Source organism: Oncorhynchus tshawytscha, linkage group LG01 (assembly GCF_018296145.1).
Source record: "Oncorhynchus tshawytscha isolate Ot180627B linkage group LG01, Otsh_v2.0, whole genome shotgun sequence".
Classification (NCBI taxonomy): domain Eukaryota; kingdom Metazoa; phylum Chordata; class Actinopteri; order Salmoniformes; family Salmonidae; genus Oncorhynchus; species Oncorhynchus tshawytscha.
In genome coordinates this window covers 92,797,597-92,823,356 of record NC_056429.1, presented here as the reverse complement: position 1 = coordinate 92,823,356, position 25,760 = coordinate 92,797,597, and the positions used below count along the sequence as shown (strand labels likewise).

Here is a 25,760-nt window from a genome sequence, read left to right as displayed (position 1 = left end):
TGTGTGTGTGGGTGCGCCTGTCTGTGTGTGGGTGCGCCTGTCTGTGTGTGGGTGCGCCTGTCTGTGTGTGGGTGCGCCTGTCTGTGTGGGTGCGCCTGTCTGTGTGGGTGCGCCTGTCTGTGTGGGTGCGCCTGTCTGTGTGTGGGTGCGCCTGTCTGTGTGTGTGCGCCTGTCTGTGTGTGTGCGCCTGTCTGTGTGTGTGCGCCTGTCTGTGTGTGTGCGCCTGTCTGTGTGTGTGTGCGCCTGTCTGTGTGTGTGTGCGCCTGTCTGTGTGTGTGTGCGCCTGTCTGTGTGTGTGTGCGCCTGTCTGTGTGTGTGCGCCTGTCTGTGTGTGTGCGCCTGTCTGTGTGTGTGTGCGCCTGTCTGTGTGTGTGTGCGCCTGTCTGTGTGTGTGTGTGTGCCTGTCTGTGTGTGTGTGTGTGTGTGTGCCTGTCTGTGTGTGTGTGTGCGCCTGTCTGTGTGTGTGTGCGCCTGTCTGTCTGTGTGTGTGTGCGCCTGTCTGTCTGTGTGTGTGTGTGCGCCTGTCTGTCTGTGTGTGTGTGCCTGTCTGTCTGTGTGTGTGCGCGCCTGTCTGTGTGTGTGTGCTGTCTGTCTGTGTGTGTGTGTGCGCCTGTCTGTGTGTGTGTGCGCCTGTCTGTGTGTGTGCGCGCCTGTCTGTCTGTGTGTGTGCGCGCCTGTCTGTCTGTGTGTGCGCCTGTCTGTCTGTGTGTGTGTGCGTGCCTGTCTGTGTGTGTGTGTATGTGTGTGTGCGCCTGTCTGTCTGTGTGTGTGTGCGCCTGTCTGTGTGTGTGCGCCTGTCTGTGTGTGTGTGCGCCTGCCTGTCTGTGTGTGTGTGCGCGTGCCTGTATGTGTGTGTGTGCGCGCCTGTATGTGTGTGTGTGTGTGCGCCTGTCTGTGTGTGTGTGTGCACCTGTGTGTGTGCGCCTGTCTGTGTGTGTGTCTGTCTGTGTGCGCCTGTCTGTTTGTGTGTGCGCCTGCCTGTCTGTGTGTGTGTGTGTGTGCGCGTGTGTGTGTGTGCGCATGTGTGTGTGCGCGCGTCTGTGTGTGAGTGCGCGTCTGTCTGTGTGTGTGTGCGCGTCTGTCTGTGTGTGTGTGCGCGTCTGTCTGCGTGTGTGTGCGCGTCTGTCTGTGTGTGTGTGCCTGTCTGTGTGTGTGCCTGTCTGTGTGTGCGCCTGTCTGTGTGTGCGCCTGTCTGTGTGTGTGTGTGTGTGTGTGTGTGCGCCTGTGTGTGTGCGTGCGCCTGTGTGTGTGTGTGTGCACCTGTGTGTGTGTGCGCCTGTCTGTGTGCGCCTGTCTGTTTGTGTGCGCCTGCCTGTCTGTTTGTGTGTGCGCCTGCCTGTCTGTGTGTGTGTGTGCGCCTGTCTGTGTGTGTGTGTCTGTGTGTGTGCGCCTGTCTGTGTGTGTGCGCCTGTCTGTGTGTGTGCCCTGTCTGTGTGTGTGCGCCTGTCTGTGTGTGTGCGCCTGTGTGTGTGTGTGCGCCTGTGTGTGTGTGTGCGCCTGTCTGTGTGTGTGTTGTGTGTGCGCCTGTGTGTGTGTGTGCGCCTGTGTGTGTGCGCCTGTCTGTGTGTGTGTGTGCGCCTGTCTGTGTGTGTGTGCGCCTGTGTGTGTGTGTGTGTGTGCGCCTGTGTGTGTGTGTGTGTGCCCTGTCTGTGTGTGTGTGTGCGCCTGTCTGTGTGTGTGCGCCTGTGTGTGTGCGCTGTCTGTGTGTGTGTGTGTGCGCCTGTCTGTGTGTGTGTGCGCCTGTGTGTGTGTGTGCGCGTCTGTGTGTGTGCGCCTGTCTGTGGGTGTGTGCGCCTGTCTGTGGGTGTGTGCGCCTGTCTGTGTGTGGGTGTGTGCGCCTGTCTGTGTGTGGGTGTGTGCGCCTGTGTGTGTGGGTGCGCCTGTCTGTGTTTGGGTGCGCCTGTCTGTGTGTGGGTGCGCCTGTCTGTGTGTGGGCGCCTGTCTGTGTGGGTGCGCCTGTCTGTGTGGGTGCGCCTGTCTGTGTGTGGGTGCGCCTGTCTGTGTGTGGGTGCGCCTGTCTGTGTGTGTGCGCCTGTCTGTGTGTGTGCGCCTGTCTGTGTGTGTGCGCCTGTCTGTGTGTGTGCGCCTGTCTGTGTGTGTGCGCCTGTCTGTGTGTGTGTGCGCCTGTCTGTGTGTGTCGCCTGTCTGTGTGTGTGTGCGCCTGTCTGTGTGTGTGCGCCTGTCTGTGTGTGTGCCTGTCTGTGTGTGTGTGCGCCTGTCTGTGTGTGTGTGCGCCTGTCTGTGTGTGTGTGTGTGCCTGTCTGTGTGTGTGTGTGTGTGTGTGCCTGTCTGTGTGTGTGTGTGTGTGCGCCTGTCTGTGTGTGTGTGTGCGCGCCTGTCTGTGTGTGTGTGCGCCTGTCTGTCTGTGTGTGTGTGTGCCCTGTCTGTCTGTGTGTGTGTGCGCCTGTCTGTCTGTGTGTGTGCGCGCCTGTCTGTGTGTGTGTGCGCCTGTCTGTCTGTGTGTGTGTGTGCGCCTGTCTGTCTGTGTGTGTGTGCGCCTGTCTGTGTGTGTGCGCGCCTGTCTGTCTGTGTGTGCGCGCCTGTCTGTCTGTGTGTGCGCCTGCCTGTCTGTGTGTGTGTGTGCGTGCCTGTATGTGTGTGTGTGCGCGCCTGTGTGTGTGTGTGTGCGCCTGTCTGTCTGTGTGTGTGTGCGCCTGTCTGTGTGTGTGCGCCTGTCTGTGTGTGTGTGCGCCTGCCTGTCTGTGTGTGTGTGTGCGTGCCTGTCGCGCCTGTCTGTGTGTGTGTGTGTGCGCCTGTCTGTGTGTGTGTGTGCACCTGTGTGTGTGCGCCTGTCTGTGTGTGTGTGTCTGTGTGCGCCTGTCTGTTTGTGTGTGCGCCTGCCTGTCTGTGTGTGTGTGTGTGTGCGCTGTGTGTGTGTGCGCATGTGTGTGTGCGCGCGTCTGTGTGTGAGTGCGCGTCTGTCTGTGTGTGTGTGCGCGTCTGTCTGTGTGTGTGTGCGCGTCTGTCTGTGTGTGTGTGCGCGTCTGTCTGTGTGTGTGTGCCTGTCTGTCTGTGTGTGTGTGCCTGTCTGTGTGTGTGCCTGTCTGTGTGTGCGCCTGTCTGTGTGTGTGTGTGTGTGTGCGCCTGTGTGTGTGCGTGCGCCTGTGTGTGTGTGTGTGCACCTGTGTGTGTGTGCCTGTCTGTGTGCGCCTGTCTGTTTGTGTGCGCCTGCCTGTCTGTTTGTGTGTGCGCCTGCCTGTCTGTGTGTGTGTGTGCGCGCCTGTCTGTGTGTGTGTGTGCGCGCCTGTGTGTGTGTGTGTGCGCCTGTCTGTGTGTGTGTGTGTGCGCGCCTGTCTGTGTGTGTGTGTGTGTGCGCGCCTGTCTGTGTGTGTGCGCGCCTGTCTGTGTGTGTGCGCGCCTGTCTGTGTGTGTGCGCGCCTGTCTGTGTGTGTGTGCGCGCCTGTCTGTGTGTGTGCGCGCGCCTGTCTGTGTGTGTGTGCGCGCCTGTCTGTGTGTGTGTGCGCGCGTGTGTCTGTGTGTGTGCGCGCGCCTGTCTGTGTGTGTGTGTGCGCGCGCCTGTCTGTGTGTGTGTGCGCGCCTGTCTGTGTGTGTGTGCGCGCCTGTCTGTGTGTGTGTGCGCGCCTGTCTGTGTGTGTGCGCGCCCTGTCTGTGTGTGTGCGCGCGCCTGTCTGTGTGTGTGTGTGCGCGCCTGTCTGTGTGTGTGTGCGCCTGTGTGTGTGTGTGCGCGCCTGTCTGTCTGTGTGTGTGTGTGTGTGCGCGCCTGTCTGTCTGTGTGTGTGTGCGCGCCTGTCTGTCTGTGTGTGTGCGCCTGTCTGTGTGTGTGCGCGCCTGTCTGTGTGTGTGTGCCTGTCTGTGTCTGTGTGCGCCTGCCTGTCTGTCTGTGTCTGTGTGCGCCTGCCTGTCTGACTGTGTCTGTGTGCGCCTGTCTGTGTGTGTGTGTGTGCGCCTGTGTGTGTCTGTGTGCGCCTGTCTGTTTGTGTGCGCGCCTGTCTGTGTGTTTGTGTGTGCGAGCCTGTCTGTGTGTGTGTGCGCCTGTCTGTGTGTGTGTGTGTGCGCCTGTCTGTGTGTGTGTGTGTGTGTGCGCCTGTCTGTGTGTGTGTGCGCGCCTGTCTTAGTGTGTGTGTGCGCCTGTCTGTGTGTGTGCGTGTTCCTGCGTGCGCCTGTGTGTGTGCGTGCGCCTGTTTCCAATAAGTATTGCACTATATATCCATGCCTGTCTGTGTGTGTGTGCGCGCCTGTCTGTCTGTGTGTGCGCGCCTGTCTGTCTGTGTGTGTGCGCGCCTGTCTGTCTGTGTGTGTGTGCGCGCCTGTCTGTCTGTGTGTGTGTGCGCCCTGTCTGTCTGTGTGTGTGTGCGCCCTGTCTGTCTGTGTGTGTGCGCGCCTGTCTGTGTGTGTGTGCGCCTGTCTGTGTGTGTGTGCGCGCCTGTCTGTCTGTGTGTGTGTGCGCGCCTGTCTGTCTGTGTGTGTGTGCGCGCCTGTCTGTCTGTGTGTGTGCGCGCCTGTCTGTGTGTGTGTGTGCGCCTGTGTGTGTGTGTGTGTGCGCCTGTCTGTGTGTGTGTGCGCGCCTGTCTTAGTGTGTGTGTGCGCCTGTCTGTGTGTGTGTGCGTGCGCCTGTGTGTGTGCGTGCGCCTGTTTCAATAAGTATTGCACTATATATCCATGATTTACTCACACAATTCTCCTAGTCAAGTCACATGTACTTTGTGTGTGTGTGTGTGCGCCTGTCTGTGTGTGTGTGCGCGCCTGTGTGTGTGTGCGTGCCTGTGTGTGTGTGCGCGCCTGTCTGTCTGTGTGTGCCTGTCTGTCTGTGTGTGTGCGCCTGTCTGTGTGTGTGCGCCTGTCTGTGTGTGTGCGCCTGTCTGTGTGTGTGTGCCTGTCTGTGTGCGCCTGCCTGTCTGTCTGTGTCTGTGTGCGCCTGTCTGTCTGTGTCTGTGTGCGCCTGCCTGTCTGTCTGTGTCTGTGTGCGCCTGCCTGTCTGTCTGTGTCTGTGTGCGCCTGTCTTTGTGTGTGTGTGCACCTGTGTGTGTGTGTGTGTGTGCGCCTGTCTGTGTGTGTGTGCGCGCCTGTCTGTGTGTGTGTGTGCGCCTGTGTGTGTGCGTGCGCCTGTCTGTGTGTGTGTGTGTGTGTGTGTGTGCACCTGTGTGTGTGTGTGTGCGCGCCTGTCTGTGTGTGTGTGCGCGCCTGTCTGTGTGTGTGTGCGCGCCTGTGTCTGTGTGTGTGTGCGCGCCTGTGTCTGTGTGTGTGTGCGCGCCTGTCTGTCTGTGTGTGTGCGTGCCTGTCTGTGTGTGTGTGTGTGCGCGCCTGCCTGTCTGTGTGTGTGTGCGCCCTGCCTGTCTGTGTGTGTGCACGCCTGCCTGTGTGTGTGCGCGCCTGTCTGTGTGTGTGTGTGTGTGCGCGCCTGTCTGTGTGTGTGTGTGTGCGCCTGTCTGTGTGCGCCTCTGTGTGTGTGTGTGTGTGTCTGTGTGTGTGCGCCCTGTCTGTGTGTGTGTGTGTGCGCCTGTCTGTGTGTGTGTGTGTGTGCGCCTGTGTGTGTGTGCGCCTGTCTGTGTGTGTGCGCCTGTGTGTGTGTGTGCGCCTGTCTGTGTGCGCCTGTGTGTGTGTGTGCGTGCGCCTGCCTGTGTGTGCGCCTGTCTGTGTGTGTGTGTGTGCGCCTGTCTGTGTGTGTGTGTGCGTGCGCCTGTCTGTGTGTGTGTGCGCGCCTGTCTGTGTGTGTGTGTGCGCCTGTCTGTGTGTGTGTGTGTGTGTGTGTGTGTGTGCGCCTGTGTGTGTGTGTGTGTGTGCGCCTGTCTGTGTGTGTGTGTGTGTGCCCTGTCTGTGTGTGTGTCTGTGTGCGCCTGTGTGTGTGTGTGTGCGTGTGTGTGTGTGTGTGCACCTGTCTGTGTGTGCACCTGTCTGTGTGTGCGCCTGTCTGTGCGCCTGTCTGTGTGTGTGTGTGCGCCTGTGTGTGTGTGCGCCTGTGTGTGTGTGCGTGTGTGTGTGTGCCCCTGTCTGTGTGTGTGTCTGTGTGCGCCTGTCTGTGTGTGTGTGTGCGTGTGTGTGTGCGCCTGTCTGTGTGTGCGCCTGTCTGTGTGTGCGCCTGTCTGTGTGTGCGCCTGTCTGTGTGTGCGCCTGTCTGTGTGTGTGTGTGTGTGTGCGCCTGTGTGTGTGTGCGTGTGTGTGCCCCTGTCTGTGTGTGTGTCTGTGTGCGCCTGTCTGTGTGTGTGCGCCTGTCTGTGTGTGTGTGTGTGTGCGCCTGTCTGTGTGTGCGCCTGTCTGTGTGTGCGCCTGTCTGTGTGTGTGTGTGCGCCTGTGTGTGTGTGTGTGTGCGTGCGCCTGTGTGTGTGCGTGCGCCTGTGTGTGTGTGTGTGCGCCTGTCTGTGTGTGTGCGCCTGTCTGTGTGTGTGTCTGTGTGTGTGCCTGTCTGTGTGTGTGCGTGCGCCTGTCTGTCTGTGTGTGCGCCTGTGTGTGTGCGCCTGTCTGTGTGTGCGCCTGCCTGTGTGTGTGTGTGTGCGCCTGTGTGTGTGTGTGCGCGTGCGCCTGTGTGTGTGTGCGTGTGTCTGTGTGCGTGCGCCTGTCTGTGTGCGTGCGCCTGTGTGTGTGCGTGCGCCTGTGTGTGTGCGTGCGCCTGTTTCCAATAAGTATTGCACTATATATCCATGATTTACTCACACAATTCTCCTAGTCAAGTCACATGTACTTTATTGATTCATTGTCCGGGTGAATCCAATTTGAGATTGGAATATCTTTTCATGGGAGCTCTGAAACGATTCAAAAACCATTTCACCCTTCGTTTAGGAGTAAGGTCTAAAACCAGACCTAAATGTCTGTAATGATTTGTTACTCATGTCTGTTATTGATGATTGTGTTGTTTCAGATGGGTGTGGAGGAGCTGCAGGCCCAGCTAGCTGAGAAGACCACCCTGCTGAGTGAGGCCAGGCTGAAGGAACAGCACTTTGTCGACAGGGTGAGTGTTAAGGGGTGATCACAGTACGGTACTAAGCCGAACCATACTCTGCTGGCTTGGAAGTGTTCTTTTCACATTGACCTTTCCATTGTGGTTCCAGCAATTGTGGTGGTGTTATCAGGTTAGTCCAGTACAGCTTGGTTCTGTAGTGGTGGTGTTATCAGGTACGTCCAGTACAGCTTGGTTCAGTAGTGGTGGTGTTATCAGGTTAGTCCAGTACAGCTTGGTTCAGTAGTGGTGGTGTTATCAGGTAAGTCCAGTACAGCTTGGTTCAGTAGTGGGGGTGTTATCAGCTTGGTTCAGTAGTGGTGGTATTGTTATCAGGTTAGTCCAGTACAGCTTGGTACAGTAGTAGTGGTGGTGTTATCAGGTTAGTCCAGTACAGCTTGGTTCAGTAGTGGTGGTGTTATCAGGTTGGTTCAGTAGTGGTGGTGTTATCAGGTTAGTCCAGTACAGCTTGGTTCAGTAATGGTGGTGTTAACAGGTTGGTCCAGTACAGCTTGGTTCAGTAGTGGTGGTGTTATCAGGTTGGTTCAATAGTGGTGGTGTTATCAGGTTGGTTCAATAGTGGTGGTGTTATCAGGTTAGTCCAGTACAGCTTGGTTCGGTAGTGGCGGTGTTTTCTCTCTCTCTCCTTGATCCATTCATTGGGAGTCATATGTGTTTCTACTGCACTCTCTCTCTCCTAGATCCACTCACTGGAGGACAAGATGAAATTATTCCACAAAAACTCAGTGGTGACTCATCTGGGGACCACGTTCAAAGGTAATGTAAACATCTATATTCATCTATATTAAACGTCTATACTACTTTAAATATATACATACATTCAAAAAGTAATGTTTAACTTCCCCTGTAAGATGTTTTCTGAAAAATATAAACTTTTCAATCATCTTCTTAGCTCAAAAGGACCTCATGGAAAATGAGTAAGGATATTCAGTCAGCCATTTAGTGTAATAGGACATTGCTGCTGTTAGTTCAACATCACTAAGATGAAGCCCCCACAGTAGTGTCTCAATCATATCAATCTCAACCCTATTCTAAATGATATATTCTCTGCATGGATGACAGGGTAGAGGGGGAGGACTGTCAAACTAAATTCTAACCTCTTATGGACTTTCCCTGCTGGCGTAATAAAGAGAATCGTCTGTCGGATGGGAAAGGGGGGTGAGGAGGTAGGGATGAAAATTCATCCCAGGACATAATGACTTTTGCAGGCTGCAGTCTTGTTTCCCATGTGAAAACCTCTAACGCAGCACAGCACACTGCCCCCCTGGCCTGAAGTTACACCACTCAATTTCTAACACTCTCTCCAACCCAAGACTTTAGTAGTCCACTGTTTTTTGCCTAGGTGTCTGAACAACCGTATGGGTGTCTGAACAACCCTCTGGGTGTCTGAACAACCCTCTCAGCCAGGTCACATCCTAACCTTTCCCCCTTATGCATAACCCATTACTTCATATTAGAGCTGGAACGATAAACTGAAAATAATCGATACCGACCAAACTGACCATATATCGAGGACATTTTACAGATAATAACAATAAATTGCCTTTACTAGAGGAATGTGAAGTTTAACATGTAAGTCTGCTAATATGGACTATTGCTAACGGGACAATTGATAGCTACAACATTAGCAGCAGCACAATAAAAAGTAACTGGTGCACATTGTTATCAACGTATCGTTCAATTGATCGTTACGGTGATAATTCTGTTAATTGATTGTGACATGGACTTTGGTCCATATCACCCAGCTGTACTCCATAGCTTGTCTACTCCAGCTGAAGAGAAGCCTGCTGGCCCAGTGATCTGACTCACACCACTGTTGACAGCCTCAGTATATATTAACACCATCTCAATGTGGCTTCTGCTGTCTTGACCACTGTGGACCTCTAATAACACTGCTGAGCTGAGCTGTGCTCCAACATAGTGGTTAAACCACTGTAATGGCTCCTGGTCAAGAGGCCAATGAGTAGTGGTTCCAGGTAGAGGTGCTTTCTGCTGTGTTGTGTAGTGTGGGTCCTCATGCCCCAGTGTGAGTGTTACTCTACTGTGGGTTCATCTGGGCTACTCTTCCTGGGGTCTGGGGCCTGGAGGTCAGGAGGACATAAAGCTGAAAGGATTTATGAGCCAGGCCATTTCTCCACGCCTGATGATCAAAGACTAGTTTGGCCTCTACCTCTTCTCTTTCTCTTCATCACCCCTTCATTTTCCCAGCTTTCCTAACCCTTTTCCTTTCAACATCAAGCTGCTCTTCTCTGCTGGCACAGCCAGGGGCCTACAGTGTCATCGTGTATCTGATGAATGCACTAATGTCAGTCGCTCTGGATAAGAGCATCTGTTAAATGACTAAAATGTAAATGGCTATTCCAGAGAAATGGGAGGGTGTTTTTAAGTTGCAACCCCTTCACTGGCCTAAACATCTCCATGGAATGGACTTTGGAAGGACAAGAAATGTAATCATCAAAACAAATCAGAGGAACTTCTTTCCACAGCTCCACATACAAAATAAGAACAAGTCGCATAGAATCACAACAAGAAACAAACTACTAAGAATTAAACTCATAAGTCAGAAAATAACAGACCTAAATGAAATAGAAAAGCAATAAGGTATAGACTATGTGGAGTTAATCCTTCACCCACGTCACACCTGACAGTGTTTCCCTTGAAGAGGATGGAGAAGAACTAACATGATTGCTATTTTGAAGTGTGACCGGTTGGGATTTCACACCGTGGTAATTGAGACATAACTCTGTCTCCCTAGGTACAGGGATGATGGAGAAATGCATCTGAACAGGCCTGGTTGGAATTTTCTTGAGGTGTACAAGTGCTCATGTAGGGCCATGTGCCATTCTTTCTAGTTTTGGTGGTTTGAACCGACCCTGTCAGGGTTTCTATGTTCAGAACTGTTGCTAATTGAAACATAATGTCATGTCAGCTAAACAGTATGGCCGACAGAATCAGGGTGGAACATTAGATGACTCCGTGCTAAATTTAGATGTGGCGTTTACATAGAGCCGATGAATAATGGAATACACGTTTAGAACTGAGAACTACATGTAACTGCCAACATAAAGGAAACACTTGAGTAAATGAGGGATACAAAGTAAACTAACCCAAAAAAAGAAACATCCTCTCACTGTCAACTGCGTTTATTTTCAGCAAACTTAACATTTGTAAATATTTGTATGAATGTAACAAGATTCAACAACCGACATAAAGTGAACAAGTTCCACAGACATGTGACTAACAGAAATGGAATAATAATCAAAAGCAACAGTCAATATCTGGTGTGGCCACCAGCTGCATTAAGCACTGCAGTGCATCTCCTCCTAATGGACTGCACCAGATTTGCCAGTTCTTGCTGTGAGATGTTACCCCACTCTTCCACCAAGGCACCTGCAAGTTCCCGGACATTTCTGGGTGGAATGGCTCTAGCCCTCACCCTCTGATCCAACAGGTCCCAGACGTGCTCAATGGGATTTGCCAGTCCTGTCTGGTCCAGCGATGTTGTTGCTGGTGAGGACCTGCCTTTACAACAGGCCTTCAAGCCCTCAGTTCAGCCTCTCTCAGCATATTGCGGACAGTCGGAGCACTGATGGAGGGATTGTGCGTTCCTGGTGTAACTCTGGCAGTTGTTGTTGCCATCTTGTACCTGTCACACAGGTGTGGTGTTCGGATCCTGTGCAGGTGTCGTTACACGTGGTCTGCCACTGCGAGGACGATCAGCTGTCCGTCCTGTCTCCCTGTAGTGCTGTCTTTGGCGTCTCACAGTACGGACATTGCAATTTATTGCCCTGGACAAACCTGCAGTCCTCATGTCTCCTTGCAGCATGCCTAATGCATATTCATGCAGATGAGCAGGGACCCTAGGCATCTTTCGTTTTATGTTTTTCAGAGTCAGTAGAAAGGCCTCTTTTTTTTTGTGTCCTAAGTTTTCATAACTGTGACCTTAATTGTCTACCATCTGTAAGCTGTTAGTGTCTTAACGTCCGTTCCACAGGTGCATGTTCATGAATTGTTTATGGTTCATTGAACAAGCATGGGGAAACAGTGTTTAAACCCTTTACAATGAAGATCTGTGAAATTATTTGGATTTTTACGAATTATCTTTGAAAGACTGGGTCCTGAAAGAGGGGCGTTTCTTTTTTTGCTGAGTTAATATTGAAAGCAGGTACTTACACAGGTGTGGTTCCTGTGTTATTTATGCAGTTAACATCCCATCATGCTTAGGTTCATGTATAAAAATGCTGGGCAGGCCAATGCCCCCATCCACAGGGCACGAGTGCTCACTGAGTGGTTTATTGAGCATGAAAATTATGTAAACCATATAACATGGCCATCTGTCACCAAATCTCAACCCAATTGAACACTTATGAGATTCTGGAGCGGCGGCGAGGACAGCGTTCACCACCATCAACAAAACACCAAATTATGGAATTTCTCTTGGAAGAATGGTGTCGCATCCATCCAATAGAGTTCCAGACACTTGTAGAATCTTTGCCACGGTGCATTGAAGCTGTTCTGGCTCTTAGTGGCCCTATTAAGACACTTTATGTCGGTGTTTCCTTTATTTTGACAGTTACCTGTACATCGCAATGTAAATTGGTGTGTGTGCGTGTATCTACAGTTGAAGTCGGAAGTTTACATACACTTAGGTTGGAGTCATTAAAACTCGTTTTTCAACCACTCCACAAATTTCTTGGTAACAAACTATAGTATTGGCAAGTCAGTTAGGACATCCACTTTGTGCATGACACAAGTAATTTTTCCAACAATTGTTTACAGACAGATTACTTAACTTATATTTCACTGTATCCCAATTCCAGTGGGTCAGAAGTTTACATACACTAAATTGACTGCCATACAACAGCTTGGAAAATTCCAGAAAATGATGTCATGACTTTAAAAGCTTCTGATAGGCTAATTGACATAATTTGAGTCAATTGGAGGTGTACCTGTGGATGTATTTCAAGACCTACCTTCAAACTCAGTGCCTCTTTTTGCTTGACATCATGGGAAAATCAAAAGAAATCAGCCAAGACCTTGGGGGGAAAAAATTGTAGACCACAAGTCTGGTTCATCCTTGGGAGCAATTTACAAACTCCTGAAGGTACCACGGTCATCTGTACAAACAATAGTATGCAAGTATAAACACCATGGGACCACGCAGCCATCATACCACTCAGGAAGGAGATGCGTTCTGTCTCCTAGAGATGAACATACTTTTGTGCGAAAAGTACAAATCAATCCCAGAACAACAGCAAAGGACCTTGTGAAGATGCTGGAGGAAACCGGTATAAAAGTCCACAGTAAAACAAGTCCTATATCCACATAACCTGAAAGGCCGCTCAGCAAGGAAGAAGCCACTGCTCCAAAACCGCCATAAAAGATCCAGACTACGGTTTGCAACTGCACATGGGGACAAAGATCATACTTTTTGGAGAAATGTCCTCTGGTCTGATGAAACAAAAATAGAACTGTTTGGCCATAATGACCATTATTATGTTTGGAGGAAAAGGGGGAGGCTTGCACGCAAAAGAACACCATCCCAACTGTGAAGCACTGAGGTGGCAGCATCATGTTGTGGAGGTGCTTTGCTGCAGGAGGGACGGGTGCACTTCACAAAATAGATGGCCTCATGAGGAAGGAAAATTTTGTGGATATATGAAAGCAACATCTCAAGACATCAGTCAGGAAGTTAATGCTTGGTCGCAAATGGGTCTTTCAAATGGACAGTGACCCCAAGCATACTTCCAAAGTTGTGGCAAAATAGCTTAAGGACAACAAAGTCAAGGTATTGGAGTGGCCATCACATTATAATCTCCACCCGGCACAGCCAGAAGAGGACTGGCCACCCCTCATTGCCTGGTTCCTCTCCTGGTTTCTTCCTAGGTTTTGGCCTTTCTAGGGAGTTTTTCCTAGCCACCGTGCTTCTACACCTGCATTGTTTGCTGTTTGGGGTTTTAGGCTGGGTTTCTGTACAGAACTTTGAGGTATCAGCTGATGTAAGAAGGGCTATATAAATAAATTATTTTATTTTATTTGAAAGCCCTGACCTCAATCCCATAGCAAATTGGTGGGCAGAACTGAAAAAGCGTGCGTGAGCAAGGAGGCCTACAAACCTGACCTAGTTACACCAGCTCTGTTAGGAGGAATGGGCCAAAATTCAACCAACTTATTGTGGGCAGCGTGTGGAAGGCTACGTTTCACCCAATTTAAAGGCAACGCTACCAAATACTAATTGAGTGTATGTAAACTTCTGACCCACTGGGAATGTGATGAAAGAAACACAATCTGAAATAAATCATTCTCTACTATTATTCTACATTTTTCCATTCTTAAAATAAAGTGGTGATCCTAACTGACCTAAGATTTTTACTCTGATTAAATGTCAGGAATTGTGAAAAACTGAGTTTAAATGTATTTGGCTAAGGTGTATGTAAACTTCCGACTTCAACTTCAACAGACACACCATGAGACACACACACACCATTATATAGACACACACATCATTACATAGATACACACGCTATTTATTTATTTATTTATTTATTTATTTATTTATTTATTTATTTATTTATTTATTTATATATATATATATATATATATATATATATAATGTGTGTGTATATATTTATAATGGTGTGTGTGTAATTGAATGGTGTGTGTGTGTGTGTGTGTATGAATAGAAAAGGTTATTAATGAGCTCTTGAAGTTGAGAAATTAGCATTGAATACTTCTCTATCATAGATGTGAATTAGTCACATTGTCAAATATCAGTGTCTATGAGCTGATGTGTTATGTTATCCTACATTAACCTGACCTTTGTTTTGTGTGTTCCAGATCCTGGCCATTACAGTGCTGAGTCCTTCTCAGAACTCACAGAGTTTGAGTACCTGAGGAAGGTCCTGTTTGAGTACATGATGGGGCGGGAAACCAAGGTCATTTAATCAATATGCACCTTTAGCATTCATTCTTAAAAGTCTAAGCCATTAGGGTGGGGGGGTAGGGGGGGTGGGTCCTAAGCTGACATATGGAATTGTTTTAAGATTATTCTATGGATCATTTTGCAATTTCATTTTGAGTTTTAGAACCCCTTAGGGTTTCAAAAACATTTATAACAATGATTTGTTAAAATGTAGATTAGAGAAACACATTCATAAATGTGAAAAAAGACAGTCAAAAAATAACTGCTAAGAAACAAGGTTTTGAAGTGTTTGTCCTATATTTATGAGATATAAGAAAGCTCAGTAAATATTTTTTTTTACACATATTAAACCCTTTTTTGGATATGCACAAAACTACTTCCATTAATTTTTAAAAACCTGGTCCTGGTTTCTTTCAGGTGAGTCCTGTGACATTTGTGGGGTTCTTAATTTCCCCTTTCCACAGTGGGGTCACATTTGTAGCCCAAATGGTTTGGACGCTACAAACAGACGGTCACATTGTAGTGGCGCCTCAGCACTGTGGTGCAGTGCTTTTGACTGTTGCACCATCCAGGATGGAGTCTCCCCTTTCCATAAAGTGGTCATAATAGTTAGTAGGTCAAATTGTTTGGGCGCTACAGTCGTTTGAGAATATTGATTTTGGGATGTCTCATAGTCTGACAAACACCGCTCCGTCACCTTTCACCACAGATGCAGAAGTGTTACATCAGCAGATGGGGTGGATTGAGATGCATCCAAATGCAAAAAAAACATCTCTTGCTGAAACTGACAGATTTTTTATTATTATGCCAATTAGATTTTATTCACCGGCGTGTCAATTGACTTTAGGGGATTAAAGTAACCTTTTCTGATAAGAGAACATTGACAGTGCACGTATGTGATCCACTGCCTTGATTCAGTCTTATGTAGCAACATTTTATTATGTTCTTTACATTGGAAAAAAGCCGAGACAGAGCTACAAAATGATATCATACTCTACAGTTGATGAACAACAAGGAAGTAATTGGCTAGCTTGTTACACACCCCACTCTGACCATTTTACTCGGCCTAGCAGAGCTGGTTAGGCTATTTTCGTGTTATCCAGAGCATTGGTGACTAACTGTGCTGTTGACAGCAATTTGATGATGTTTTTTTTGCAGATGTTTATTGACACCGCCATATTCAACAGGTGTTGAGCATTCATAAATTCATCAGTTATTCTGCGCTCTGAAATAGAGTTTAATTTACAAATGCACCTGAAATGGTTATTTGCTTAGTGGAGTCTTTTGTTGAAACATGTAGCTAGCTAGCTAGGTAAATAATTAACCATAATCCCAACTCATGATGTTACTACCGTGCATGATTCTGCAGGTAGCTAACCAACAAGGTTCAATGTTAGCTAGCTAACATTCGGCTATAACTAGCCAAGCAAATGGCTCTGAGATACAAATAAGATCATACATGTAACCTAAGCTAGCGAGCCACCCAGCTAACATTAGCTAGCCAACATTACACTTTAAATTGAAATGAAAACGACTGTCAAATTTAGAAACGTGTAATATCTGAAAATGTAGCTAGCTGTCTTACCCATATACATCATTGTTGGACGTTTCTCCCTGTCACGGATGCCATGGTTGATCTTAGTTTGAAGATGTAATCCGGAGACAGGTGTTTTCTCCACCTCCTTAGCTATCGTACTCTAATTCCACTGAATTCAAAACTTGGTTCTCCAGAAAGTGGAGAGCAACAGTTATACAGTTCTACTAAGCAACATATATAAAAATAAAAAGCCACGTTAGACAGGATTACCTACTCATACTGACCAGCTCAAATAGCCAGAAGCGTGCTACATGGCAGACCAAAACCAACTCCTCTCTCGGCATGTCCAGCCCACTCATTACCTCGGCCAATCATGGCTAGTGGGAAGGTTGTTGACTTTTTCTGTGGCTAAACCAACTAGGCTCGTAATTTTAACAATTTTATTCGTATTTAGATGGCATACAAGTTAGTTATTAAGGCACATGAAAGTTCACATGTTCCAAAATGCATTTTGATAATTCAAAAAAAGATTTCATTCAAATAGCTCTTGTGTGAAGTAGTGATCCGCAACACATGCCTAGTTTCCTGAAATGGGTCATATGAGCTCATAATCCCAGTTTCTTGAAATATAACAACCGGTATCACACTTCCCTTTTTTTCAGCTCAGGATACGTTGCCATGTATTTAGTTGCTTACCCTCAATGAAAAGGTGAGACGAGAAGGAGGCGGTAGAAAATGGAGGGAAAGGTGGGATGAGAAGGAGGCGATAGAAAATGGAGGGAAAGGAGGCTGGATGGAGAGAGGCCAATAAATGTCACCATTCCCACATAGAGCAATCACCCAGTTAGACCTATACAAAAATAATTGTGTGTTTCTGTTTTCGTTTAGCACAGGGACTAATGAATGATTCTGCATGGGAATTAACAGTGCTAGTTGACCCGGTCCTAAAGTCAGCGGGGTATCAGATACTCACATAAAGCTAGTAGGGTTACCCTCTAGGTCCTCAGTAAGCTGTATGTCATAGCCATATCATTATGGCCTCCCTGTGAATGGAAGGATGTCCTGAAGGAGGCCTGGCCCGAGACATATACTATTCACATGATGCACGCTGCCATTTTAAAGACTTGCTGGCCTTGTTTAGCTCCTCTAGCACACAGAGATCTTTCGGTGGTTGTTGCCCTGCTTTCCTCAAACAGCAGCACTGTTTATGATTAGGCCCAGTATTTATGGGATAGCTAACGCATGCTGCTAACTCTGGCATATAGTCCTGGAGTTGATTAGGATGAAGATAATGGGTTAATTGCTCTGTGAGCAGGCTTATTTGATTGGGTAGCTGATGGTGGTGTTGAGGGCAGGGGTTCCCAGAGTCTTATGGGCTGCAGTGAGGGATCGGAGGTGGTGAATGGCTGGACTTGGGTTCACCGAACTTCCATTTTGCATATGATCGTGATGAGGGTCACAGACAGAGTTAGACTCCCAAGTTGGTTCAGTATGGGGTGTTGTGGACAATCTGTGTTGGGTGAATGGCTGGTTAAGGGTTAACTGAGTGTCATTGTTGGATTGTTGTGGGTTGCAGTCGGGGATCTGACGTTCGTGAATGGCTAGACAGTGGTTCACTGAGCATCAATGTTGGATCTGGGCTGGGAGAATGGCTGGACAAACCAGGATATTTAGTACTAGGTTCACTGCCATGATCCAAACCCGGATGCCAAGAATTGACACTGAAAAACATTGGAACCATGTGGCGGGATACCCATGTGTTACATACGCCTCTCGGAGGAGGGAACGCAACCCCCCAACTCCCCGTGGAGTGAAAAAGTTGTGTGATCGTAGGTGCGGGGATGGACGACAGGCAGAGAAATACAGTTTACAGGGAATTTATTATTCCTTAACACGGTAATGTGGGGAAAAGGGGCTGGAAGGAACCAAATCAGATAAAGTTAGTAAAGGAATCCCCTCTCCTACCTTACCTGCCTTCCCACTAATTACCTATCCTTTAGCACCGCCTGGCGCGCTAACCAAAATACAGGGGGTGGTCTGCCCAGGTCTTACCTAGTGTGCATAGACAGATTAAATACTACGGGTTATGTATGCCTGCAGGCCTCTTGCTTAAACACTCCCAAGGTGTGTTCCCCTTCCACCATGGGAACCAATGAAACAGAATAAGTGAAAAATGTACGTCCTATTGTCATACACATACTTCTGAAGAAGCGGCTACAAAATAATAATATCAACAAAACTTTCACTGACCAACACAGGACATAAAAAGAAGCTCTCTTCTGACGAAGCAACACTGGCTTTTATCAAGCTGGAGAAGGAGTTTGTAATTGAAGAGACAGCTGTATCCCCTGACGAGAGGGAGGGGTCATAGCTCCAATCAGTGATGGGGCCGATCATTTGGTTGCTTTAGGAATCCAGGAAGCCACTTCTTGAAATATGCGTACAAACCCACAACAACACAAACTGGTGAACGTAACACCATGCCATTGAGAGCACTGCCTCCAAAAATGCAGTTGTGAAACTGTCATCAGTTTCCCAACATATATCATTAACATCCACAGCCCCACCTTAAAGTTGAAGTTTAAGGTTTTTTCAAATGAAAAAAAGGTTTAAAAAAACAGCCTATTTGAATGTATCCTACTTTTCTTTGTTATATGGCTAAGTAATTTCTGTGTTTTCTCTTCCCTCCCACAGACGATGGCTAAAGTCATAACCTCCATGCTCAAGTTCCCACCAGACCAAGCTCAGCAGGTTCTGGAGAAAGAGGATACAAAAGCAATTGTAATCATCTGCTCTTCCTTGTTGTAAAGCTACTAACGATGAGCCATATGCAACCACACACAGACACAGTCTCACACACAGTCCGTGCTTTGTCAGCAATTGCTTACAGACATTACCTTGGCTTATAGTGCATTCGGAAAGTATTCAGACCCCTTAACTTTTTCCACATTTTGTTATGTTACAGCCTTATTATAAAATGTATTTAAATTGTTTTCATTCCTCATCAATCTACACACAATACCCCATAATGACAAAGCAAAAACAGGTTTGTAGAATTTTTTTACATTTTATAAAAATATACTGATATCAAATTTGCATAAGTTTTCAGACCCTGTACTCAGTACTTTGTTGAAGCACCTTTGGCAGCGATTACAGCGTCGAGTCTTCTTTGGTATGACGCTACAAGCTTAGCATACCTGCATGTGAGGATTTTCTCACATTCTTCTCTGCAGATCCTCTCAAGCTCTGTCAGGTTGGATGGGGAGTGTTGCTGGACAGCTATTTTCACGTCTCTCCAGAAATGTTAGATTGGGTTCAAGTCTGGGCTCTAGCTGGGCCACTCAGAGACTTGTCCCAAAACCACTCCTGCATTGTCTTGGCTGTGTGCTTAAGGTTGTTGTCCTGTTAGAAGGTGAACCTTTGACCCAGTTTAAATGTATTTACATTGAAAAGCAAGATTGAACTCTTTGAATTTAGTCCTGAGCACTCTGGAGCAGGTTTTCATGAAGGATCTCTCTGTACAATGCTCCGTTCATCTTTCCCTCGATCCTGACTAGTCTCCCAGTCCCTGCCACTGAAAATTATCCCCACAGCATGATGCTGCCACCACCATACTTCACCGTAGGGATGGTGCCAGGTTTCCTCCAGATGTGACGCTTGGCATTCAGGCCATAGAGTTCAATCTTGCTTTCATCAGACCAGAGAATCTTGTTTCTTAAGGTCTGAGAGTCTTTAGGTGCCTTTTGGCAAACTCCAACAGGCTGTCATGTGCCTTTTACTAAGGAGTGGCTTCTGTCTGGCCACTACCAGAATGTCCTGATTGGTGGAGTGCTACAGAGATGGTTGTCCTTCTGGAATGTTCTCCCATCTCCACAGAGGAACTTTGGAGCTCTGTCAGTGTCCATTGGGTTCTTGGTCACCTCCCTGACCAAGGCCCTTCTCCCCTGATTGCTCAGTTTGGCCAGGTATCCAGCTCTAGGAAGAGACTTGTTGGTTACTAACTTCTTCCATTTAAGAAGGATGAATGCTGCTGTGCTCTTGGGGACATTCAATGCTGCAGAAATGTTTTGGTACCTTTCCCCAGATCTGTTACTCGACACAGTCCTGTCGCTGAGCTCTACGGACAATTCCTTCGGCCTCATGGCTTGGTTTTTGCCCTGACATGCACTGTCAACTGTGGGACCTTATATAGACAGGTGTGTGTCTTTCCAAATCATGTCCAATCAATTGAATTTACCACAGGTGGATTCCAATCAAGTTGTAGAAACATCTCAAGGATGATCAATGGAAACAGGATGCACCTGAGCTCAATTTCGAGTCTCATAGTAAAGGGTCTGAATACTTACATAAGGTATCTGTTTTTTTGGTTTTGCTTTTGTCATTATGGGGTATTGATGTAGATTGATGAGGAAAAAATGTATTTCATCACTTTTAGAATAAGGCTGTAATGTAACAAAATGTGGAAAAGGGAAGGGGTCTGAATACTTTCCGAATGCACTGTATATTGATCATCTCTTCCAGATCATCAGCATCTTAAACAACAATAACCATGTAGAGCACTTTGTTCTGACTACAGTATCAGTTACAGCAATGGGAACGTGGAGGGGGAAGACATGTCTTATCTCTTGTCTGTTACAGTATTGAGGTATATTGGTAAGCACTGTGTACAAGCATTCAATATATTAGATCTGGCTTTAGTGGAGTCAAAACAGTGTTGAAGGTCAGATGGGGGTTGATATTTGTTCTTCTGTTCTTGAAGCAACTTACCAGTCAAAGTAGTAAAGTAGTAAAAAATGAAACGTCCTCTCACTGTCAACTGAGTTTATTTTCAGCAACCTTAACGTGTGAATATTTTTATGAACATAAGATACATAAACTGAAGAAGTTCCACAGACTAACAGAAATGGAATAATCTGTCAAAATCAAAAGTAACAGTCAGTATCTGGTGTGGCTACTAGCTGCATTAAGTACTGCAGTGCATCTCCTCCTCATGGACTGCACCAGTTTTGCCAGTTATTGCTGTGAGATGTTACCCCACTCTTCCACCAAGAAACCTGCAAGTTCCTGGACATTTCTGGGGGGAATGGCCCTAGCCCTCACCCTCTGATCCAACAGGTCCCAAACGTACTCAATGGGATTGAGATCCAGGCTCTTCGCTGGCCAAGGCAGAACACTGACGTTCCTGTCTTGCAGGAAGTCACACACAGAATGAGCAGAATGGCTGGTGGCATTGTCATGCTGGAGGGTCATGTCAGGATGAGCCTGCAGGAAGGGTACCACATGAGGGAGGAGGATGTCTTCCCTGTAACGCACAGCGTTGAGATTGCCTGCAATAACAACAAGCTCAGTCCGATGATGTTGTGACACACCGCCCCAGACCATGACGGACCCTCCATCTCCAAATCGATCCCGCTCCAGAGTACAGGCCTCTGTAACGCTCATTCCTTCGACGATAAACGCAAATGCAACCATCACCCCTGGTGAGACAACCACATCTGCAGTCCTCATGCCTCCTTGCAGCATGCCTAAGGCACATTCACACAGATGAGCAGGGACCATGGGCAGCTTTCTTTTGGTGTTTCTCAGTCAGTAGAAAGGCCTCTTTAGTGTCCTAAGTTTTCATAACTGTGACCTTAATTGCCTACCGTCTGTAAGCTGTTAGTGTCTTTATGACCGTTCCACGGGTATATGTTCATTAATTGTTTATGGTTCATTGAACAAGCATGGGGAAACAGTGTTTAAACCCTGTACAATGAAGATCTGTGAAGTTATTTGCATTTTTACATATCTTTAAAAGACAGGGTCCTGAAAGAGGACCGTTTTTCTTTTTTTACTGAGTTTATATTACTGTTTGTGCAGTTAATGTAATCCTGTATCTTTCTTCTCCCTGTTGTTTCAGCCCTGGCTACGATGAGGGTCAGGTATCAGGATGATGCTGGTACTTTAAGGATGGAGATGGACTTAACTGCTGCTGAAGGACTGCAGACTGCTGCACCACTGTGGACCAGATCTAGCCCTTCTACTTTTCTGTCCTTTCTTTTGCTTCTCGTGTGTGTGTGTGTGTGTGTGTGTGTGTGTGTGTGTGTGTGTGTGTGTGTGTGTGTGTGTGTGTATGGTACGAGGGAGGTAGAAAATAGACCATGTAAGGATCATCCTAGTTGCTATTTCTTCCAATCTAATTTCACACAATGAAATTACGGATTTTAAATCATGAATTATACACAACAACAAAATTCCAGGGTTAATTATATATCTATTTTACAGATGGCTTGTGCAATAAGTTTTTGTTGATCATTGGGTTGATTGATTTCGAGTTGATTCTTTGGTTGTGTTTTTTTTTTCAGTTGATCTATGGTTTTAGGTTGTTTGTATCAGTAGAGTTTTGGTTGTATTTCTACTGTGGGTGACTTCCTCCTTATGACTGTGTGATGGAATCGTAGAAATAGAATATGTAGACTATTTCTAGGGATTCTAAATATGAATCTACTTTCTATTTATATGGATGAGATAACCCTTTGACTGTTTCCTTCCTGTCCCTGAACTGTCTCTTCCTGTCCCTGAACTGTACCCCTTAGACAACCTGGCTTGTTAGTTTCCCACAGCTTTTCTACTTTATATTTTGTGAAGACAATAAAATAAAAACTCAACATAATGTAAAGTGTAAATACACAAAGTGAATCTGTACTATAGGGCACAATGCTAATACATTTTGAGACGAGCTAATACAATTTTATTTACTCAGATGTTCTGTCTTCCTCTGCTCATTATTCACTTTGTTTAAATGTGAATATTGTGAATGGTGTAAACTGAATGTATATAACATTAGGATCACCTGCTCTTTCCATGACAGACTGACCAGGTGAGTCCAGGTGAAAGCTATGATCCCTTATTGATGTCACTTGTTAAATCCACTTCAATCAGCGTAGATTTATTTTTTGACATTTTTTATTGTCCCTTTATTTAACCAGGTAGGCAAGTTGAGAACAAGTTCTCATTTACTATTGCGACCTGGCCAAGATAAAGCAAAGCAGTTCGACACATACAATGACACAGAGTGACACATGGAGTAAAACAAACATACAGTCAATAATACAGTAGAAAAATAAGTATATATACAATGTGAGCAAATGAGGTGGGATAAGGGAGGTAAAGGCAAAAAAAAGGCCATGGTGGCGAAGTAAATACAATATAGCAGCAAGTAAAACACTGGAACGGTAGATTTGTAGTGGAAGAATGTGCAAAGTATAAATAATGGGGTGCAAAGGAGCAAAATAAATAAATACAGTAGGGGAAGAGGTAGTTGTTTGGGCTAAATTATAGATGGGCTATGTACAGGTGCAGTAATCTGTGAGCTGCTCTGACAGTTGGTGCTTAAAGCTAGTGAGGGAGATAAGTGTTTCCAGTTTCAGAGATTTTTTTGTAGTTCGTTCCAGTCATTGGCAGCAGAGAACTGGAAGGAGAGGCGGCCATAGGAGGAATTGGTTTTGGGGGTGACCAGAGATGTATACCTGCTGGAGCGCGTGCTACAGGTGGGTGCTGCTATGGTGACCAGCGAGCTGAGATAAGGGGGGGCTTTACCTAGCAGGGTCTTGTAGATGACCTGGAGCCAGTGGGTTTGGCGACGAGTATGAAGCGAGGGCCAGCCAACGAGAGCGTACAGGTCGCAGTGGTGGGTAGTATATGGGGCTTTGGTGACAAAACGGCTGGCACTGTGATAGACCGCATCGAATTTATTGAGTAGGGTATTGGAGGCTATTTTGTAGATTACATCGCCAAAGTCAAGGATCGGTAGGATGGTCAGTTTTACGAGGGTATGTTTGGCAGCATGAGTGAAGGATGCTTTGTTGCGAAATAGGAAGCCAATTCTAGATTTTACTTTGGATTGGAGATGTGTGATGTGAGTCTGGAAGGAGAGTTTACAGTCTTACCAGACACCTAAGTATTTGTAGTTGTCCATATATTCTAAGTCAGAACCGTCCAGAGTAGTGATGCTGGACGGGCGGGCAGGTGCAGGCAGCGATCGGTTGACTGTTACATGCATTTAGTTTTACTTGTATTTAAGAGCAGTTGGAGGACACGGAGGGAGAGTTGTATGGCATTGAAGCTTGCCTGGAGGGTTGGTAACACCGTGTCCAAAGAAGGGACAGATGTATACAGAATGGTGTCGTCTGCGTAGAGGTGGATCAGAGACTCACCAGCAGCAAGAGCGACATCATTGATGTATACAGAGAAGAGAGTCGGTGAAGGGGAGGAGACCGGTTAAGAAATATTTTTTACACCTTGAGACAATTGAGACATGGATTGTGTATGTGTTCCCATTTAGAGGGTGAATGGGCAAGATAAAATACTTAATTGCCTTTGAATGGGGTATGGTAGTAGGAGCCAGGCTCACCGCTTTGTGTCAAGAACTGCAATGCTGCTGGGTTTTTAACGCTCAACATTTTCCCATGTGTCTCAAGAATGATCCTCCCAAAGGACATCCAGCCAACTTGACACAACTGGGAAGCATTGGAGTCAACACGGACTAGCATGTGGAATGCTTTTGACACCTTGTTGAGTACATGCCCCGACAAATTGAGGCTTTTCTGAGGGCAAAAGGGGGTGGACTCCATATGATTAGGAAGGTGTTCTTAATGTTTTTTTCCACTCAGTGAATATACCGTATGTATGCTATTTACAGTACGTACATGTGCTATATTCAAGTATGACTTTCATAATTTTGTATGACCAGGTATATTTCAGTAAGAGATGCTGTATTTCGGTAGGACATTTTGTAAATTTGTCCTGGATGGTCACCTATTGGGGTGTTTCAGAAAGAGGTGTTTCCACCTTTTTGATCTGTATGACGAGATGAAAGCTTCTGAGGATGATGAAGTGATCAGCTGGTAGTTTTCTAACTGTACGAGGGAACAGAACACCAGCTCTAATCAAAACAGGACATTTCACTTCAGGAAGCATATAAGTATTAATAGAACTGTTTTGCAAACTGACAGAGGAAATGAGGGAAATCTGTTTCATAACACATTTTCAGGTTTGGAAATGAGTAACATCTGTATTAGAAATGGGTAAGATTTAATAAGAGCCTTTGTACTTACTCAGTAATTACTTTGGCAGCCACAATAGCAGTAATCTATGTTGACTGTTACATTTAATTTAACTCAAGGAATTAGGTCATTGTTAAAGGGATAGATTTACCCAAAGTACAACATACTGTAATGAAACAGCAGGGAGCAGATCTCGAACCCTCGACCTTCTAGCCCGAACTCCAGCGCGCTATCAACTGTGCAGCAAAAGCATGTCCTCGTTTATAAAGCCAGGGTCGTTACACTACTCCCTCCTTTCAAAGAGCGCATCCTCGCGCTAGCTAGCGACTCCACGTCTTATAGGAATGCGCTCACCCGCCAAGCACCTACACTGTCGTGGTTGCAAGGTCCGATCACTTCTGACACCAATGTAATGAAACAGGCAGGGAGCAGGTCTCAAACCCTGAAACTGAACCAAGCATTAGTATTTTACAAGGAAGCGTTTCCAAAATATTTGAAAAAGTAATGAAGACATATATCAAACATCCGCAGCCAATAACAAATTGGATTGGCCATCAACAGGCCATTCGTCTTTGGTTCTTGACTCGCTCCCCATACCAAACGACAGAGGGCATCGTCGTTCGTAAAAGTTGGAAGCGCGGGGCAGATTATTTGGTGAAATGTGACGCTTGAGTCGGGAACCCATTGAGAAATTCGCCTTCTGCCATGACCGCACTTATCACCACCGCAAGCAACTCCGTGCTGGAGACAGACACCAGTTCTTCAGATTCACAGTCTGCAGAGCAGCTGACGAGATCGTCTCTTTTCAAACGACCGTTATTTTTTATTCTCGATCCACTACCCCTGTCGTTTTTCCGTGTTTATAGTGCTAGACTTTAGAAAGTAGTCAGAACTGTTCGTTTTTGTAACTTTTTCTTTAGCACTGAAACCTTGACGGGTTTTGTTTTATATACTTCTTCCATAGTGTTGTTCCTCTCAAGGATGCGCCAAAGGATGGGTCATGTTCTGAATCAGAAGAGGAGCCTTTTGGATGTTCTCTGCGTGTATTTGTCTGTTTCTGTAGTTCACTCCTACAACATTGACTTAGAACATGCTGTTGTGTTCCGTGGACCTGACTCGAGTTTCTTTGGATACTCTGTTCTGGAGCACTATCATGACAATACGCGCTGGTGAGTCTCAAGCTACCAAGAGGCCTATCAAGGCCATTAACTATCTTACAGCAATTACAGTCCCGACTGTTTATGCACTTATGTATCATCCCTTGCTTGACCATTAATGGCAGGGTTTGGTTGTTGCGCAATTCTTATGGATTGTATTTGGGCTATTCACTTTTGGGCACGCTGT

At 46.8% G+C, this 25,760-nt stretch overlaps 2 protein-coding genes across 3 annotated transcripts in view; both read left to right on the top strand.

The window, feature by feature from the left end:
* LOC112260122 (golgin subfamily A member 4) overlaps positions 1–22,115 on the top strand; it is a 99,995-nt gene extending 77,880 nt beyond the window's left edge. For both annotated transcript variants that reach the window (XM_042327399.1, XM_024434987.2), the window contains 5 exons: positions 6,815–6,904; positions 7,594–7,669; positions 13,751–13,848; positions 18,067–18,153; positions 21,272–22,115. In XM_042327399.1, the coding sequence (XP_042183333.1) occupies positions 6,815–6,904; positions 7,594–7,669; positions 13,751–13,848; positions 18,067–18,153; positions 21,272–21,286 (366 nt within the window). In that variant the 3' untranslated portion in view covers positions 21,287–22,115. The remainder of the gene's footprint in view (positions 1–6,814; positions 6,905–7,593; positions 7,670–13,750; positions 13,849–18,066; positions 18,154–21,271) is intronic.
* Positions 22,116–24,960: 2,845 nt separating this feature from the next.
* Positions 24,961–25,760, top strand: part of LOC112238315 (integrin alpha-9-like) — a 166,294-nt gene continuing 165,494 nt past the window's right edge. The window contains exon 1 of the mRNA XM_042327389.1: positions 24,961–25,585. Within this exon, the coding sequence (XP_042183323.1) occupies positions 25,398–25,585 (188 nt within the window). The 5' untranslated portion in view covers positions 24,961–25,397. The remainder of the gene's footprint in view (positions 25,586–25,760) is intronic.